The 18,875-nt window shown below is 40.9% G+C and overlaps 1 protein-coding gene across 1 annotated transcript; it reads left to right on the top strand.

The window, feature by feature from the left end:
• The first annotated feature begins 4,870 nt into the window (after positions 1–4,870).
• NPM1 (nucleophosmin 1) lies at positions 4,871–18,198 on the top strand. The gene is made up of 11 exons (XM_080998764.1): positions 4,871–5,127; positions 6,528–6,607; positions 7,132–7,251; positions 10,381–10,474; positions 10,616–10,722; positions 11,285–11,346; positions 11,836–11,890; positions 14,182–14,265; positions 14,759–14,860; positions 16,817–16,891; positions 17,860–18,198. The coding sequence occupies exons 1-11, from the start codon at positions 5,064–5,066 to the stop codon at positions 17,896–17,898; spliced, it is 882 nt and encodes a 293-aa protein (XP_080854890.1). The 5' UTR covers positions 4,871–5,063; the 3' UTR covers positions 17,899–18,198.
• The last annotated feature ends 677 nt before the right edge of the window (positions 18,199–18,875 follow it).

Genomic DNA, 18,875 nt, shown 5'->3' with positions numbered 1-18,875 from the left:
AACAGTCATAGCAATAGCTCCTGCGTACCTGTTGTTCTGTTCTTCTCTCCTGGTTCCCTTGCAAACAGAGCCTTCACTTACCAGTCTTCACTTGCTCAGTTCTTCTCACTTCAAATGTTAATTTTATCCTCCTGCAACTGAACAGGACATTTGGGATGTAGGTGAGCAATGGGGGGTGGGTCCTACTGGGCTGGGAAAGATTCCCTCTCTGACACCCTGGAGAGCCACTGCAAGTCAGTGTACTGTAGACCATGGGTAGGCAAACTAAGGCCCGGGGGCCGGATCCGGCCCATTCGCCTTCTAAATCCGGCCCGCAGACGGTCCGGGAATCAGCATGTTTTTACATGAGTAGAATGTGTCCTTTTTATTATTATTATGTTATTAAATGTTACCCTTCCTCAAAATAGAAAAATAGAAACAATACATAACCATACAGTGGTGCCTCGCAAGACGAAATTAATTCGTTCCACAAGTTTTTTCGTCTTGCGAGTTTTTTCGTCTTGCGAAGCACGGTTTCATTTTTTTCCAAAAAATCTTCAAAAACCTCAAAAAAGGCTACCACACCGCGTGCTATGAGTTGCTCCCCGAAGTCAAGTCGCAACTGCACCTCTTCAAGCAATGCACCCTGTATTACTGTAACGGTTTTAAGAAAAAGGAAACAAACTTGCAAGACGTTTCTGTCTTGCGAAGCAAGCCCATAGGGAAATTCGTCTCGCGAAGCAACTCAAAAAACGAAAAACTCCTTCGTCTTGCGAGTTTTTCGTCTTGAGAGGCATTCATCTTGCGAGGTACCACTGTACCTAAAAACATTTTATCTACACACGCGGTGTGGTAGCCTTTTTTGAGGTTTTTGAAGACTTTGGTGATTTTTGAAGCTTTTCCAAAACTTCTTTTCCAGCCATTTGGTAAGTTAAACTTTTAAAACTTTTTTGGGGGTTTTGGGATTTTGGGTTGGGGTGTTTGGAATTCAAGGACTTGGTGTTGGGGAGGGGTTTGCAAGAATCTGGAAGCTTGTATGGTTTTTTTCTGCGTTTTTATGATTTTTTGTGACCATTGGGCCACTCTGCTGTTTTTTTTAAAAAAATCTGGGTTTGAATTTCTGTGTGGTGGGTGGCTGGGGGAACAGTTGAGGAGGGGTTTGCAAGAATCTGGAAGCTTGTGTGGTTTTTTTCTGAATTTTTATGATTTTCTGTGACCATTGGGCCACTCTGCTGTTTTTTAAAAAAATTTCTGGATTTGAATTTCTGTGTGGTGGGTGGCTGGGGGAACAGTTGAGGAGGGGTTTGCAAGAATCTGGAAGCTTGTGTGGTTTTTTTCTGAATTTTTATGATTTTCTGTGACCATTGGGCCACTCTGCTTTTTTTTTAAAAAAATTCTGGATTTGAATTTCTGTGTGGTGGGTGGCTGGGGGAACAGTTGAGGAGGGGGTTCTTCAGCAAGAAGCAAAGAGTGGAAGAGGAACCTTCTTCGAGTTGTCCCCCAGAGTCTTAGAAAATGTACTGTACACTTTGTTGATTTTTAAATGTTTTTCTGTCATGTTTAGAAACTTAATTTATTGTTCCTTCAATTTTTGAAATGCTCTTTACAGTATGTGTGACTTTAAAGAGCACTTAATAAACTCTTGTTGTACCAAATTTGGCTTTGTTTGGACTTTTTTTGACCATAGGAACGCATTAATTGAATTTCAATGCATTCCTATGGGATTTCGTGCTTCGCAAGACGAAAAATTCGCTAGACGAAAAAACTCGCGGAACGAATTAATTTCGTCTTGCGAGGCACCACTGTAACCCGGACCAACTACTGTAGTAGCCTGGCTTGGTATATGGCAGTTTCTTTCTTTCTTTTTAAAAATATTGTTTTTATTTATTTTCAAGGTACAAAAATTGTTACAACAGTAAGCAGCGGATAACTCGTCCTGAGAAAATCACAGACTTTTATCATGCCCTATGTGTTTGCCTGTCTTGTGATTCCCATCTTGTGTACATCAGTCCTATCCCAACACCAAGGTCTTCTTCACTATTCCTGGACACAGTTGCCCCCAGCTACTATCAGGTAAGAAACCACAACAGCTGCCTCTTTAATGAAAAAAAGATTGCAACAGACTTCGCAAGCAAAGTGCTGCAAAAACACATTACTCTCTAAAACATTTGCTATGATCGCTTCTGCTTTGGAAAAAGGAGAGAATTTGGGTGTTTCTTTTAATAACTTTTATAACTTGATTTACTCACGGTATGGTCTTTTTATTTTTTTAAAAAATAGCAATTAAGATATTCATTTGCAAGTAAGAAGGAAATAATGAAGCCATATTTTGATTAGAGACAGAATGCACAGTGCTTTAGGAAATACATTTTCATTGTTTGATTTGAAGGAATACTCTCACCACCTGTGAACCTGCATAACTCACTAAATCATACACTGGTTACAGTTTTCAGTTTTGCAGATCAAATATGATAGTTTCCCCTCTGAGGCGATATCCATGTCCCTGGAAGAGGTATTAAAGAGAATAAGACAGAGCAGTGAAATATTTGGCAATAATCTTAATAAGAAGGCAGGAGATTATGGGCCTGCAGATAAAAGAGGAGATGATGGAGATCAGGATTTACGGTATATTATCCATACTATTGCTTGGAAAAATAAACTGCCTAAGTTAGGTGTATTGGAGTATAGTTAGCTATGGGATACAATTATTTGCAAATGAGAGAAAATAGAAACCCAAAAAGGAAAAATAATCCCCGGCTAATAAGGCAATACCATAAAACAAAAAGTTAAGGATAACTAACTTAAATGAGCTTTATAATCAGTCTCTGTATTCACAAAATCTAATGGCTGTGTTGCCCATAAGTATGTTTAACAAAATTTTCCCTATATACATAAAAACGGAAGGCTGTTGTCACACTGTTATCATGTGGCTGCCAATTTGCAACCAAGCCAACTCCAGCATAGTGAGAGTGGCAATACCGAGCCCAAGGACTACAGAGAGATAAATGAAAAACCAAGCAACTCTGTATGTAGTTTACAAAAGTTATTAACAATAATGTACAGCATTTCAACACCTTCTATTACATAAATCCTTAAATAATTTATACAATGGCAAAATAATAATGACTTGTGCAACTCAGTGTCTTAAAGCCAGGCAGTCCAAATATTTCTGAAATAAGTCCATGAGAGAAATTCTCTCTGTGTATATTTGCGCTAGTGCGGTCTCAATGGAACTCCGACAATGAGATACCCGGATTTCAATCTCTGTTTTGTGAATAGCCTTCTGGTCAGCCTGGAAAGGAACTCTAAATTATATATAACATGTTTATAAGAACCTCAATACAAGCCTCATACAATGACAAAAATTCTTATCATAATAAAAACTCAATGTATTACACTTACATACAATGGCAATTCAACCCTCCACCAAATACTTCAGCTCCAACCTTCGAATGGCCATTTGGTCTTTTTTGGGGGGAAAGGCTGATACGGCCACAGTTATGCATATTGCTTATATGCCCCAAGGACCAGTAATTTGTCCAGCAAATTGTACAAGCAAACACATGAAAACGGCTTATGTTTGGTGTTATGTACTGAAGTTCTCACCCTAGGCCAGCAGGGGGATACTGTAGATAGTTCAGGTCCACATATGCAAATAAGGGATTGAAAGTGACGTTCAGTGATTGGATAGTTACAGAAAGTTGTTACAGTTACGTTGTACTGGAGCTCTATATAAGCAGGCTGGCTGAACCCTTCAGTTCTGTTCTGGCCTGTGAATAAACAAGAGCTGTTTGAAGAATCGCTGTGTCGTCTGATATGTTCACCCACAACCTAACATTTGCTATGCCAGATTTTATAATGGTTCGTAGCTCAGTGGATCATGTACAAATATGGTAGGTGCATTTAGCACACTCTCGAAGCATTGCGCAGACCCATCCGCCACCCTGTTTTTACAAGTATGTCAGGGTTGAGTGTTGGGAGAATGGGAGAAATGGGAAAAGCAAATGAAATGGACACAACTCCACATTCAAACGTTTCACAAATGACACTGGGGACGGTTGTGCATCTATAACCATCACTGCCCTGGGGTTCTCTTTTCACCTAATATTACACTCATCTCTGCTTTATGGTTCCGTTATGAAGCAAATTATGTCACTAGACTGATCCTATGATGATGATGATGTCAAACGGTCCGAGTTTTAGGAAAGCAGTATATCGAGAAATATCCAGCACAAATAAACCAAGTTTTGTTTATTTATATTCTACTTCTTTTAAAATGCATGCTTTCCCAAAGCTGCTAAAGGCTTTTGAGTTTTCAAAAAAACCACACACCAGTCAGTCTGATGGGTTTATTTTTATGCAGTGCTTTTTTATGTATAGGGGTACTCTCATTTTGACTCAAGGAAACCACCATTTTATAGTTCAAATCGGGAAAAATAAATACAAATTCACAAAATGCTTAGGGGTATGCGTTTCCCCCAGAAAAAAAGCATTGGGTTTATGGCATGCATATGGAGCATAACGGAATTCTTAGTTGGGGACCAGCCTCATGACAAAAGGAAAAAGACAACTAATTACAATTTTTTTTATTTAAAAAGGGCTCAGCTGAGTGATTTTGACCCAGCACAGCTGCGTAATGCGCGAGAGCGCCTCAACGGGGCCGCGCGGAAGGATGACAGAATGGAAGGCGAGAGCGCATGCGCGCAGCGACCACCCACTCGCTTCTGTAGAACACTTCGCCCATCCTCTCAGGCGCATGCGCCCCTCAAGCCGTCGGCTCCCGCCAGCTGAAGTTGATTGGAAGGCAGCCGGCGGCGCCGCAAAAAAAGGGAAAAAGGGGGTCCGGCGGCAGATCTCGCGAGACCTGTGGACCTATAAATGCAGGGAGGCGGGGAGGAGGCGGGCCCTTTTTCTCGCAGTGCGCGCTGCTGCTGCTGCGTTTGTCCATCCGTCCGCCCCACAGGTGCCCTCCGTCCTGTTCCGCCCCGTCCGCGCGGCTCCTGCGACTGACGTGACCTGAGGGGGGGAGAAAAGGTGATACCGACGACGACCGCGTTAGGTGGTGAGGGCGGCCAGCAGACAAGATGGAGGACAGCAGCATGGACATGGACAACATGGGCTCCCTCAGGCCGCAGACCTTCCTCTTCGGTAAAAGGGCCTAGGCCGCCCGCGTGAGGGAAAAACGAGGCGGGGGGGTTATCCCCCCCCTACCCCTTTGGCGCATGCGCACGTTCCCTTTCCCACGCGGCTTCTCCCCCCCCCCCCCCGCTTCGAACGTCCCTCGCGCGCTCCGCGTTCTTCCCTCGCCCGCTTCTCATGGAGGGCGGGGCCGGGTCCAAGCGCCTGGAAGGAAGGAAGGAAGGTGGGAGGGGGCTTCCCCACGTGGCTGGCGCTTCGGGGGGGAATTAGGGGGCCCTCAGCCGCCCCCCGCCCTGCTGTGTGTTTGGAAATGCGGCGGCTGCTTCCTTTGTCCTCCTTTCCCACCCCCTCCAACCTCCTCCCCGCTTAAATGGACGCCGTCTCCGCCGCTTTGGCACCGGGCCCACCAGTTCCTGGCGACGCTCCCCTCCCCCTTCCTCTCACGTGGCTGGAGGAGGAGGAGGAGGGGGAGTTGGATGAGGGGCCTTTTGGCTCCATGTCTCCCCCATGCGCTTCGCCACGTGGCCGCCCTGGAAGTTGGGTGGGGGTTTCAGGTTCAAGAAGCAAATGCGACTTACACGGCTTCAAAAATAAAGCGGACCACACAAATAGGGTAGGGAAAGAAAACACTACGATTGTTAATTAATTTTTCTGGCCCCGAGACGCTTCCCCGTGGAAATAACGCTTTACTCTCTGCGGCCGGTGCTTTTTCGAGTTGACACAGGTCATTTCATGTCAGACCTATAGGCCTGCTGTGGGGGGGGGGGGGGGAGAAAAAGCGCAGAGAGCTGCTGCAGAGGCTGGTATTGCAGTGTGGTACCAGCGGGGAGGGGAGAAAGAATGGCCTCGGATGGCCATGTGCTTCAGTAGGCGGAGCATGATAGCACCTTGCAAGATGAGGAGGAACCCTGTAATCGCAAGATGGCAACTGTTCTTTGTAACCTGCAGGCATATAAGTAGAATCGTGCGCCGTGAAAAACTAATTGGTGCTCTAGAACGGCATGGTGTTTGTGTGCTTTTAACAAGAGGTGTAAGTGGAAGATCAGTGCTTATAAAGCTTTCCCCTGTATGTTTAAATGGTACTCAGGATTTTTTTCTCTATTGGATCTGATCCCAACTTGTGACTGATTGGATCTGATCCCAACTTGTGACAGCTATGAACACTGTAAACTTCCAAGGGTTTTTTGTTTTTTGTAGATGTAGAAGTGAAGCAGATCTGTTCGGATTTGCATGTGGGTTAAACAAGGACACACAGACTGCAGTCTTTTTTGGGAGTAAGGCCCATTCAGTGTGCGGGTTTTTTTTTAGTAGAAGTGTAAAAGATTGCATATTACATTTTCTCTGTTAGGCCTGTAAAGGGAGCTAAATATTCAAGCTATTTAATAGCAAACACATTGCTGCTTTTGCAGGTTGTGAACTAAAGGCAGACAAGGAGTATCATTTCAAGGTGAATGATGAAGAAAATGATCATCAGCTCTCTTTAAGAACGGTAAGTGCTGATTCTTGGAAAATACTGAAGAGCTACTGGAACAAGTGCTGCAAAATAATTGCAGGCTGTACTGATGCAAAACATTGTGGCAATTGCACCTGAAAAGTTCACTGATGTGGCCAGAATGGGTATTTGATGCAGCTATCTAGATATTGGCTTGATATGTATTGATACCACTATGCTGTGGTCACACTTTCTGTGGCTTCACCTGAGGCTACCATGGAAGACCTGTTAAAATACCACTGCATGAAATATAGAAGGTGGCTTAAATTATCATTCCTCTTCCAAAGACTGGCTTTCCTGAGGACCCCACCACCATTCACTTAATATGACAATTGTCAAAACTGGGGTGTTCTTGAACATCTTGATTAAACTTGAAGTAATGAGTACACCTTTACGTTATGGCACCAACTGAGAATAAAGTAAGCTGGTCTGGTATACCATTCTTTGTGTTGGGTAGCTGTAGCACTAAGGCTGTAAGCCTCAGCTGTTTTCCTTGTCAAACACTGTACCTTGTTCTACAGGTTAGCTTAGGGGCTGGTGCTAAAGATGAGTTGCATGTTGTTGAAGCAGAAGCATTGGACTACGAAGGCAAGCAGATTACTGTCACTCTGGCATCCTTGAAGATGTCAGTGCAGCCTACGGTAAGTTTTTCGCTTATCTATTAAAATTGGTGGGATGAAATCTAAATACAGTGGTACCTCAGTTTACATACGCTTCAGGTTACATAACACTTCAGGTTACAGACTCCGCTAACCCAGAAATAGTGCTTCAAGTTAAGAACTTTGCTTCAGGATGAGAACAGAAATCGTTCTCCGGCGGTGTGGCAGCAGCAGGAGGCCCCATTAGCTAAAGTGGTGCTTCAGGTTAAGAATAGTTTCAGTTTAAGAACGGATCTCCAGAACGAATTAAGTACTTAACCCGAGGTACCACTGTACTATATAACGATATTCCCTTACACATTTTTTCTAGTTGTATTCTCACAGGATTTTGATTGTACAGTAGCTACGTAGTTGAAAACTAAAGTGGACACTTAAGAGCTCTTCATGCCTGTGCTGAAGGAAGGTTGAACATGTGACCTTGGCTCTTACCTGTGGTTTAGTGTTGCATCTTAATTTGGTCAGCAAGTTTACTGGGTTACATGACTTAGCTTTCGTCTTTTTATTTTGTGTAGCGATGTCGGCTTATTGGACATTTTTATGGTAATCTAAATTTATTTCAGTGTTTGACATCTAGGAAGCAAAAACAAGAGAAAGACACTGTTAAAAACAGTCCCCCCCCCCCGATAGAATTTATTTGTTTAGGGAATAATTAATTAAAGCACCGTTAATGTTGTGTAAATGTTGGATGACATTCAGTATCACATGAGCAGACATCTCCTTCCTCTTCTTTCCATGGTAAGTGGGTCTCCCAACCCTTTAGAATGGATTTGGGGGTGGGGAAACCTCCTCTGTCAACTCTGATCTGCAGTTATGGTTGGATTTTACCCATTACGTTTAAACAAATGTGAAGCTTTACTCAACATACTAATGTGAGTATGCCTAAAGGACTATTAGAATTTTGAAATACCTGCCCAACCTTGCAGGTAATGTGTTCATTTGTTAAAACTACTAATTTTATGAAACAATGCATTTCTAGAAGTGAAAAATTTTCTATTATGGAAAAGCTTCATCCTACATTACTGATTCTTTAAGTTACTTTGGGCTCTTTGAAAAAGCAGCCTAAGACATCTGAAGGCAGCCCTGTATTGGGAAATTTCAAATGTCTGATATTTTACAGTTTTTTATATATGCTGTAAGCCGCTCAGAGTGGCTGGGGAAATCCAGCCAGATGGGCAGGTTTTGAATAATAGTAATAAATGCTCAAAGTGAAGTCATTTTAATTACATAGAATTAGAAACAGTACATTTTTTTGTACCATGAAACTTTTTATTCCACTGTAACTGGCAGAAGCTACATTATAAAAATTGTGCTTTGTAGTTGCAAGTTGAATTATTTAATGTTCTGATCTGTTTGCATGGGGAATAGACAAAGGCTTAACAGATACAGCTAGCCTTGGTAGCCAAGCATTTGTTTCTTGGCGCCAGCTGTGAAGTAGTCTTACCATTGCAGCTTTTTAAAAAAGTGCTATCATACAGTAGATAGATTCTTATTTCTGCTGAGATTCACATTGTTTTATCTGCATTAAGTGGCTTATGTTTTTAAAATGACTTTGTAATTTGAATGTATTGTACAGGAATAGGGACCCTTTTTCAGCCTAATGGTATTTATTTTACTTAAAGCATTTATATACACCCTTTAGCCAAAAAGACACACAGAGTGCCTTTCATTAGTACTGTACTAAGATGATCCCTGACCCCAGGCTCAGTCTGTAATGACATGACGACACAGTTGGAAAAAGGAACAGAAGAAGGCAAGAGGGAAGGCAAGGAGGCACAGGTTTTTTGTTACAGTTCTTACAGTGCAGTTACATAAGTCAGTTCATGCAGATTCTGGCTGTGTAGAGCAGCAGTAAGTCCTCACCGATGTCAGTGGCAGTTGTGACTGTCTTGCTCTTAAGGGCAGCTCTCTCCAGAAGCACACTTCTCCCCAGATCAGATCTGTGAGCGGAGCTAGTGACAAGTGTCCGGCACAGGAGGACACGGCAGCTCCTGCCATACGCTTCTTTTCTCAAACTGATGTATTGATGGCTGTTAGAATCCTCACAGGCAACCTTTTCCATATTAATTAATTAAATTTGTATGCCAGAGATCTCAGGGTGGTTTATAGGCGTGTGGACTGCATGTCAGTTGCAGGTGGGCCCAGAGGCAAAAGAGAGCAGAGCAAAAGATGTGGCTCCTCTCTCTACACAGCAGGCTGAACTGAATTCATGCAAGTGTCTGAGATTTCTTTGCCCTGGCAAGCAAGAACTTTATTACAGTTCAAGGACACATTGCAGCCTGGCGCTTGAGGGTACAGAGCAAGGCCTTTTAGAGGAGTGGCTTTGGGAAGAGTGGGTGTTATTTGGGGAGAGCACCATAAGCTAGCTAAGAGAGGCTCTATGGGACACATCTGGCCTCCTGGCCTGAGGTTTTCCACGTCTATCATGTTTTTATGGTCTGTAAGCTGCCTTAAGTGGGCTTTGCCCCCCCCCCCCGAGCTATTACCTTTGTAAATAAAAACAGATATGCATTTCTAAAAACAGATAAAATCGACAAAGTTACATAATTCAGGCTTTCATTAGGTTGATAAACACATGAAATGCCTTTACTGTGATTCGTTATACAACCTTTGGCATTACTTTTCTCTCAATTTGTTAAAGAATATTCCCTCATTTAGGTTTTTGTACATTAGTTGTTTTGGCAGAAACCTTGTGAATAACGGGTTTTGGCTAGTCAGATGTCTGTTGCAATTTTCTGTCTTACTCAGTTTTGAATCACCCATTTTTCAAGAAGTCCTGTAACACTTCAAAGGCTAAAGTAGCTTGGCTGAAACTGCTCCATTAAATGCATAGGTTCAACTAAGAAAGGGCTTTCAGCCAGCTGAAAAATGTTTAGCTTTTATAAAGTTCTATCATTTTAAATACTAGTTTGGACTCTACCAAATAAAATGGGAAAGAGGTTCTGCTTTTACTTCATGCAGAACCCTAGACCACTTTTTCCTGTTTGAGTAGAGATGTATGATAATCCAATGCCTTTTCTAGACCTGTTGGGAATTGTGAGTTATGTAGCTTTGGCAATACTGTCTATATGATGCAAATATTTCAACTATGCTTTGTATGTTTTCCCCCTTCAGGTTTCATTAGGTGGCTTTGAAATCACACCACCAGTAATTCTGAGGTTGAAGAGTGGCTCAGGACCAGTTTATGTCAGTGGTCAACATCTCGTAGGTAAGAAAGTGACCTCTCTTCTCTGTTTCACTTAATTTCTGTCTGAACACATAAATTTGGTAAAGTGAATGTATCTCTTATGGCCTGCCATAATGTTGAAAAGTTGTGTGTAGCCTTACTTGACTTGTTCCATATTTTCAGCTTTAGAAGAAGAACCAGAATCTTCTGAAGATGAAGATGATGATGATAAGGTACTACACAACACAGCAAAAAGGCCTGCAGGTGTGACATTGGGTAAAGTTCCACAGGTAAGCTGATGGGGGGGGGAGAAATGGCTGCTTTGGAATTGATAGTGTCTCTATAGGAATGGGTTTCCTCACACAAGCACCTGTGTTCTAGCTTGTATGGTTGGCAAGAGAAGTTTTGCATAGGTCCTCTGTGAATCTAGACTTAGGAGTAAAATAAAACCAAATTTTGTCTATAAATTAGAGGAAGCCTTATCATGTGGTGTGTGTAAAAAAGACCAAAAGACTTTATTTTAAATTGGTTGCCACCCTTTTTGGATGGGTGGGTACATTTCGATTTTTAAGGGAGTGCTGTTGTGCCCTAGGAAGGAAGAATATAGAACTGAAAGAGGAAGTAAGGCATATCGTCACTTCCAACTTCCTTTTTCAGCTCTACTTTTCAAGGAAGAAAAAGGTAATCATCCTCACAATTCCATAACTAAAGGGATAGTCAGTGGAGGAAACTCAGAGGCCTTCTAGGTGCCAGCGAAGACTTCAGTGGTAAATCCTACATTAGCAGGTCTAAACTTAGAATCAAAACATTGGGCATATTTGTAATCCCTTCCATACGTTCTTTCTTTAAAAGAAAAAAGTAAAGCTGACAGAGGATGACGACGATGATGAAGACGACGAAGATGATGATGATGAGTAAGTTACCTTTTGGAATATGTTCAGTGTTTTTAACAATTTGCTAATAAATGTCAGCTTCGCACCCAGAAAAATTGTCTTTTTCAAAAGTAGTTATTTAGATTGATCGGTTTGTTTTATTTATGAATATTTGTGAGGATACATGTGCCTTGTTAAAATGTTGCCATTAATAGCAAAATTTCAGTTTTTGCTAGTGAAAAGACAAGCAGCATTTTTTTTACTTTATTTAGTTGGATTTCCTACCCTGCTTTAAATTCAGAAAGGATCTCCAGAGCACCTTAAAAAGAACAGAATTAAATTAGGAATGCTTACACATGCTCTGAAATTGGCATTGCTCTGAGTTAGTGTGTCGCCCCCCAACCCAGTTCACATTAAGTTGTACTTTCCACTTCTGTTTATCTCTTACTGGTATAATACAAGTTGGATGTGGGCCTTCAAAGATTCTTAAATCTTTTGGGTGTTGATACTAATTGGAATTTTTAATTGTAGTGACGATGACGACATGGATGATGATGAGGAGGAAGAGAAGACTCCAGCAAAAAAAGTGAGTAATTATGTACAATTCAGAAATCACTTCACAATGTATAACTTTGTACTTACAGAAGGGATTATTAACATTTCTATAGGTTGTTTGTTTATGCTATTGGAATGATGTGGTTGAATATAAAGGTGAGCATGTCAAGTGTAAGTATTGTATCCCAACCCTCATAGCGAAGAAAACATTTTCCAGTATCTTGTCTCACAATTTGGTGACAACAGTTGCTGAAAAAGAACTGAGCTATTTTTGACAGAATGATTTCTATCCCACTGAAATGATCAAGGTGATTTAAAAACATTAAAACAATTATTTTGTGAGTTCCTGTCTGCCATGTTGGTGCAAATAGTGCGAAAATTGCTATTTGCTACTGATTACATGTCAAAACCTCCTTATACCCTATCACCAATTCAGAAGGGGGTTTCTTTTTAGTTGACTTGGTTTGTGTTGATGCTACCTTTGTTGAGCTCATGCTCTAGTAATCTAGTTGTAAATTTCACATATTTTGAATGCACAGAAGAATGCTTTCAATCAAGCACGGGTTTAAATCAGTCTCTGAGAGTTAATAATTACTAGCTGGTTCATATGCAAACATTGCCTGCCCCTGTCTTAAGACTGGTACTGTCCAATACCCTTGTACAGTCTCAAAATTCTGGTTCTGAAACATTTTTTTAGTCCTCTGTGCTTCAGCTCTGTGTCTTGGTGCTTCAAAGCAACAACAGTTGCATTCCCAAATTAAAAAGCAAACATGTCTGATAAGCGCTGTTGGTTTGTCAGTGTTTGAAGGGATTGGGCTCTGAACTGGCCTAATCTTGAAAGGAAGCTTCTGAGTGAGGAAACTGAGGCTCCCTCCCTCTATTGCACAGTCCAGGATCAAGTGCTATTTGGGTCTTCCTCTCCTAGAACTGTCAATGTGGTATCCATAGTTCCTGAATCTTTTTTCTTCTTCCCATCACCTTTTGTTTTCATTAATCAGCAAACGGTTGTTTAAACACATTGGCAGGAGTAAGTTGCGGCACTCTATTGACTCCTTTTCAAGGCCTGGGCTAGACTGGGAAGTTGACCAGCCTTGACTCAGTGAATCTGTGCTTATACCTTTTGAGTTGAGAGCTGTGGGATTAGGAGAGAGTGAATGTCTCCCCTGTCATAGCACTTCCTGTTCTGTTCCCTTGGCCTGGGCTGTAAGTAAAATCTACTTGTCTAAGTGGGGACAGAAGATTCCCTTCCAGAGGGAAATGTAGCTTTTGTTTTGGATAGATAGGTGGAAATAGGAAGGTGCTTTTAAAATAAATGATTTTTAAGTAAAGGAAAATTTTAGTATGGAACAACTGCAGTAAATTGACTTAGATTATTTAAAGCTATCAGCCGGGATAGTATTTTCTTTTCACATTCAAGTAATAAGATCTTATTCTTTGGAGAAGTAAAATGATAAAAATCCCCTACTTTTATGTTACTTTACAGACATGGGGCACTAGGTGGCACTGTGGCTTAAAGATTAAGTTGGATTAGAGATTTTTCAGTTGTAGCTTTCACTTTCCATTAACAATTCCTTTATCTGTTCATTATATGTCTGTATAACTGTATAACATGTCTGTGAACAAGAGTTGGGGATTTTGTTAACATTTTTAAAAGATAGGATTTGTGATTTTGTGTGTTATGAGATTTAGAACCATTAAGGCTATGAAAATCAATTTAACTTGCATTACTAGGAATCTTAATTTAAAATTGTGAATCAAGGTAAAAATGAATTATGGGTACTAAGTTTTAATCAAGTATAACGTTATTGGTTAAATGCAAGTTAGTAGAGTCTAAGATTGTAGTTATTTTGTTTGTACCAGTTGCCAATTTTTACTTGTGTTCGTAGTGTGTTACTAATTAAGTTTGTAATGCATTCATGTTTCTTTCAGAAAAAATAAGATGATCTCCAACTAAGTTGTGTTTAGTAGGCCCACTGAAATGAATGGACTTAAGTAATAAGTCAGTTGATTTAAAAAGGTCTGTAGCACTGCAAGGTGTAATGTCAACCAAAAGCTTTACTTTTCTAGGTTATTACCACAACAGTTATTATTAACACGGGGCTTCAGTAAAGCAAATAATTTAATTAGACAGTGCCTATATGATATCGAGCTACAGAATAATCTGGTCATAAGGAATTTTTGTCCATGGTATGATTATTTTCCACCTAGTCATTTTGACACCCTATTTGCAAATGTGGTATTTGGCTAGTAGAGAATGGAATTTTTTGGCAGATTCACATAAAGTGGAGCGCTGATAGATTCTTACATTTATTCCTATTTTAGCCTGCCCGAGATTCTTCTGCAAAGAACACACCAAAATCAAACCAGAATGGGAAAGATTCCAAGCTGGGAACACCCAAGTCAAAAGTAGGTATAAATTCCTTAATACACCGGTATTCATCATTTGCCTGCAAATTTGTAAAATAATTGGGAATTATTTGAACATCTGTTCACTACAAACTTATGGAAGTTAGCTGTGGAATTTCAATACCTGATTTAAAAAAGCTCTCACATGTAACAGGAGACAAAAACTAGAATTCACATTAATGTAGTTGATGAAATGACCATGTTTTTAGAAGGACTGTATATCTGGACTTCTTGTACAAGCTAGACAGTTGTGGTTGTACACCTTGACACCTTTTACCCCTGTCTAGCGGATGCAACATTATATTGGCACAAGGGCATTTGCTACTTGGTTGTACACACCGTTTGCCTTACGCAGCAGAAAATAAATTGGTGTTAATAATCAATCTGAAACCAAAGCATATAGTATAAACACAAGGCATTGGGCACAATGACCAGATAGTAAATACTATGTTGTCATATTGTTGAGAAATGTAATTAAGTTGCTCTGTTTTAGACTCCGGAGTCTCATAAAGAGAAGAAACCACAGAGTCCAAAAACACCAAAAACCTTCACCGTAGATGAGATGAAAGCAAAAATGCAGGCAAGCGTACAAAAGGTAAGTTTACTGGCTACCTGGCTAGTAGAGATTGCCTTACTGAAAATTTTAATTGCTGCTGAGCTCATAGTGGCAAGGAATATGTAAATCCTTTGTTCAGGTACTGAATAAAATTTTTTGATATGCTTGAATTTTAATATAAGTGGTGCAGAAGCCCTTTATATGGACTGCTTGGTGAATGTACCAAAATCTAATAGATATAAAATTGCAGGAAATTTGACGATCTGTTTTATAAGAAAAATAATGAGTTCTTGGGGGAAATAGCAATATGAAATACTTTTCAAAACTAACCTTCTGTTCTAAGAACATATATGTTTAATTAGTCAACACGCACACAGTTATACCATTGAGTATATTTATTAAAATGTTTAAAGGGTGAGACCCAACATAATATATGAGGGAAACTGCTTGTTTCTCCTTCCCATTGTATGCCTTCAAAATCCGATCCAATCGGTTTGGGGTTTCTGTCAAGCACATGGGGGGAACTTCGGGGGGAAGGGAGGCAAGTGAAACGCAAAATCCCATGGTACAAGTGGATTTCTGTTGTACAAGCAGGCAGACTTCATTGGATATTGCCCTGCGTGGCTTTGTTTTGGTCGTACAATTATTGCAAAGGTACCAATGATATAGGGGACGTGGGTGGCGCTGTGGGTTAAACCAAAGAGCCTAGGACTTGCCTATCAGAAGGTTGGCGGTTCGAGTCCCCGCGATGGGGTGACCTCCCGTTGCTTGGTTCCTGCTCCTGTCAACCTAGCAGTTCGAAAGCACGTCAAAGTGCAAGTAGATAAATAGGTATCGCTCCAGGGGGAAGGTAAACGGCGTTTCCGTGCACTGCTCTGGTTTGCCAGAAGCTGCTTAGTCATGCTGGCCACATGTACGCCGGCTCCCTCGGCCTATAGAGCGAGATGAGTGCCGCAACCCCAGAGTTGGCCATGACTGTACCTAATGGTCAGGGGTCCCTTTATCTTTACCAGTGATATAAACAGACTACAGAGTGCTGCACACAAAGTGTATCTGTTTACCAGTTGGATAAATTGATGTGTGCTGGCGAGGAGGTGGTGAAGTTGAATACTGAAACTGTCAGCATTGCAAATAAATGAAGGAAGGTTTTATTATCTGGACTTAAATATCACAAAGACCTTAGCATTAAGCGGAAATAAACATGCCTTGTAGAAAAAGCTCAAAAAAATAGTTTCTATAATGCATTTTAGTGGTAAATAACTATGCTAATCTGTTGCATGTTATCATTATACTCAAGCTATATATAGTCCTGCCCGGTTGAATACTGGGAACTGCTTGAGTAAATATGTACAGGCTGAAAATACCATAGTTGCTGTAGGTGCAAGATTAACAGTCCTGAACTTGCATGTTGCAGTCATGTCAGTAAATACAAACTTAATTTTGCAACTTGGGTTTGTTTGTGAGAAATCCACAACTTCTGATTCCGAACTTTTGAGTTTTGTGTTCTTCAGAAGCTTTGTTTCATTAAGCTTCTCACTACTTCATTAAGCTTCTCACTACCCCTTGATTGTATCTGTACTTCTACATATACAGTTATTTCATTTCATGCAAAAAGATGGAGGAATCTAAGGCACGTGAAAAGCAACAGGATTCAGGCGAGTTGCTTGTTTCATTGTGCAGCCAAATGCTATAATCACAAGCACCACTACCCCAATTTCTGATTTTTTCCCCCCAACTGGGCAAAAAAATTCTCCCCTAGGCACTCAGATCTTACATTTCCCCTATTCCTGCAATCTCACTAGAACAAATGTCCTGTGAACAGGAATTGGCATGCTTTGTCTCTGATAGTAGCAAAGGTCCTCCAGAATGTTGCATGTGAATCAGATTATCTTAAAATTTGTGTAGTAATTTATTTCCATGTACCACACAGGCTAAAAGTCTTTCAGTTCCTTGTGTCAATCTTACGTTTCACTGTTATTTTCTTTTTTGCAATAGGGAACTAGTTTGCCTAAGGTGGAGGCCAAGTTTGTGAATTACATTAAGAATTGTTTCAGGACAGAGGACCAGAAGGTAATGGAATCAATCGGGTCTTGATAAAATTGCTAGAATAAATTGTTGCCCCCTTTCCCAATCACTTTCCACACATTTTAGAGCTTCAGCTACAAGCAGTACTTGGACTAGATAAATGGAAGCTGTTTGTGGGAAAGGAAACATTTTTCTCCATTTTGATGGCCGGTGTCTCTTCACTTTTAAACCCACAGGATTCTCCAGCCCCATTTTGACCAAGTAAAATGGTGTTGTGGTTTTCTACTGCTGAATTTGGCTAGCCTTCCCTTCAGTTTCCTTTTTGCAGGGAAGAACTACTGCGCTAGAACCTTTGGCAGTCTTGATGCTTTCCTTTCCCAAAGTCAACCAAATTACTGTGTGACAGCATGCCAGGAGGTGGTGGTGCTGGTATCAGGAAGCAAGCTGTATTGGGTTAGACCTGTAAATCTTAAATTTCACTATCAAAATTCCTTAAACAAAATTGTTATGCTTTTCTGCTTTCCCCCAAACACTTCAAAGCTGTCGGGAGGGAGAGGGTGGTGGAAATTGTGGCCCGTTGAAGGGAGAATGTTTGAAAGCAGCTAGTTCAGCTACTGAAGTGGATTTGGACATAAGGCAGGGCAGGCAGAGTTCAGACAGTATTTGCCTAGCTGAGACACACCCTTCCTTTTGCTTTCCTTTACTATGCTTTATAGGGTGTGAGCAGTCTTAAAAGGCAAAATATATTGGGTAATTTTAATCTTGGTGTACTGAGTGGTGTACTTGGTAAGCATTTTTTTTATAAAATTAGCACAGACTTGGATTTCATATACACTTGTCCTGCTAACTGTACCTAGATGAAAGAAACTTTTAAGTGGAAAATTCCATGCCCATAAATACTTTATGCAGATCATTTATTGTTTTAAATAGCTTTTCTGGTGCTTAATGCAATTTGTACTCTAAAGGAAGATCAAGACGGAACTAACCTTTTTTTTATTTTTGGTGTGTTTTAGGTTATTCAAGCACTCTGGCAGTGGAGGCAGACTCTGTGAGCAAGAAGTTAACAAATGACTCCTTTCAAAGTTTCAGTTCTGTGTGTATAACCATTAATATCTGGCTGTCCTTTTTATAAATGCTAAAGCTTTCCCTACAGAGTCTTGATTAATGTCGTCCAGAATGTTTTGCCAAGAATGTGTTGTCCAAAATGCCTGTTCGGTTTTTAAGACCAGGACTCCACCCTTTTAATTTCAAATATGTATGGAATGTTTTGATAATGCATAGTAGTGGTGGTCAAAAATGGAAATGGGGAAACTTAAATGTAAATGTGAAAATAAAGTTTAGTATTTTAAGTAGCTTTGCTGCTTTTTTTGTTGGATTGAGCTTTTCTCCCATACAAGTTGCAGTACACTCATACAAACAGGGTTCCTTAATGACATTTTCCGAAGAGCATGAGGTGTGGAATTCCTTTCAGAGTGGTATTTTGACAGTTCCTGATCCTGCTGGTTTTATTTATTTGTTTATTGTTGGCATCCGTCTGCCTTGAGAGACAATGAAGAGTGCACCTCTAGGGTTGAAGTCACAACTGCTGGAGGATCCCTGTTGCCTTCTCGATTCCCATGTTTCGGCAAGGGTTTTCTAAATTCTGTATTGAGCTGTATCCCAGTGAATGCCAAAACATCTTAGAAGCTGGCTAGGCCTCACGATGTGAACCAAGGAAGGTTAGGGGGTTTTTTTGAAGAAGAGTTTGGATTTGATACTCCGCTTATCACTACCCTAAGGAGTCTCAAAGCGGCTAACATTCTCCTTTCCCTTCCTCCCCCACTACAAACACTCTGTGAGGTGAGTGGGGCTGAGAGACTTCAGAGAAGTGTGACTAGCCCAAGGTCACCCAGCAGCTGCATGTGGAGGAGCGGAGACGCGAACCCAGTTCACCAGATTACAAGTCTACCACTCTTAAACACTACACCACACTGGCTTTTGTTTGCAGCTCTCTTACATAGCACGGTCAATGTACATGTAGACCATAGGT

This window comes from Podarcis pityusensis (genome assembly GCF_964106645.2).
Source record: "Podarcis pityusensis genome assembly, chromosome: 3".
Classification (NCBI taxonomy): domain Eukaryota; kingdom Metazoa; phylum Chordata; class Lepidosauria; order Squamata; family Lacertidae; genus Podarcis; species Podarcis pityusensis.
This window is presented reverse-complemented; position numbering and strand designations above follow the sequence as displayed.

Coding starts and splice junctions, on each gene's coding strand:
- NPM1 (XM_080998764.1), top strand. CDS start 5,064: ATGGAGGACAGCAGCATGGACATGGACAACATGGGCTCCCTCAGGCCG. Junction 10,723..11,284: donor CATTGGGTAAAGTTCCACAG/GTAAGCTGATGG, acceptor TTTCTTTAAAAG/AAAAAAGTAAAGCTGACAGA. Junction 14,266..14,758: donor TGGGAACACCCAAGTCAAAA/GTAGGTATAAAT, acceptor GCTCTGTTTTAG/ACTCCGGAGTCTCATAAAGA.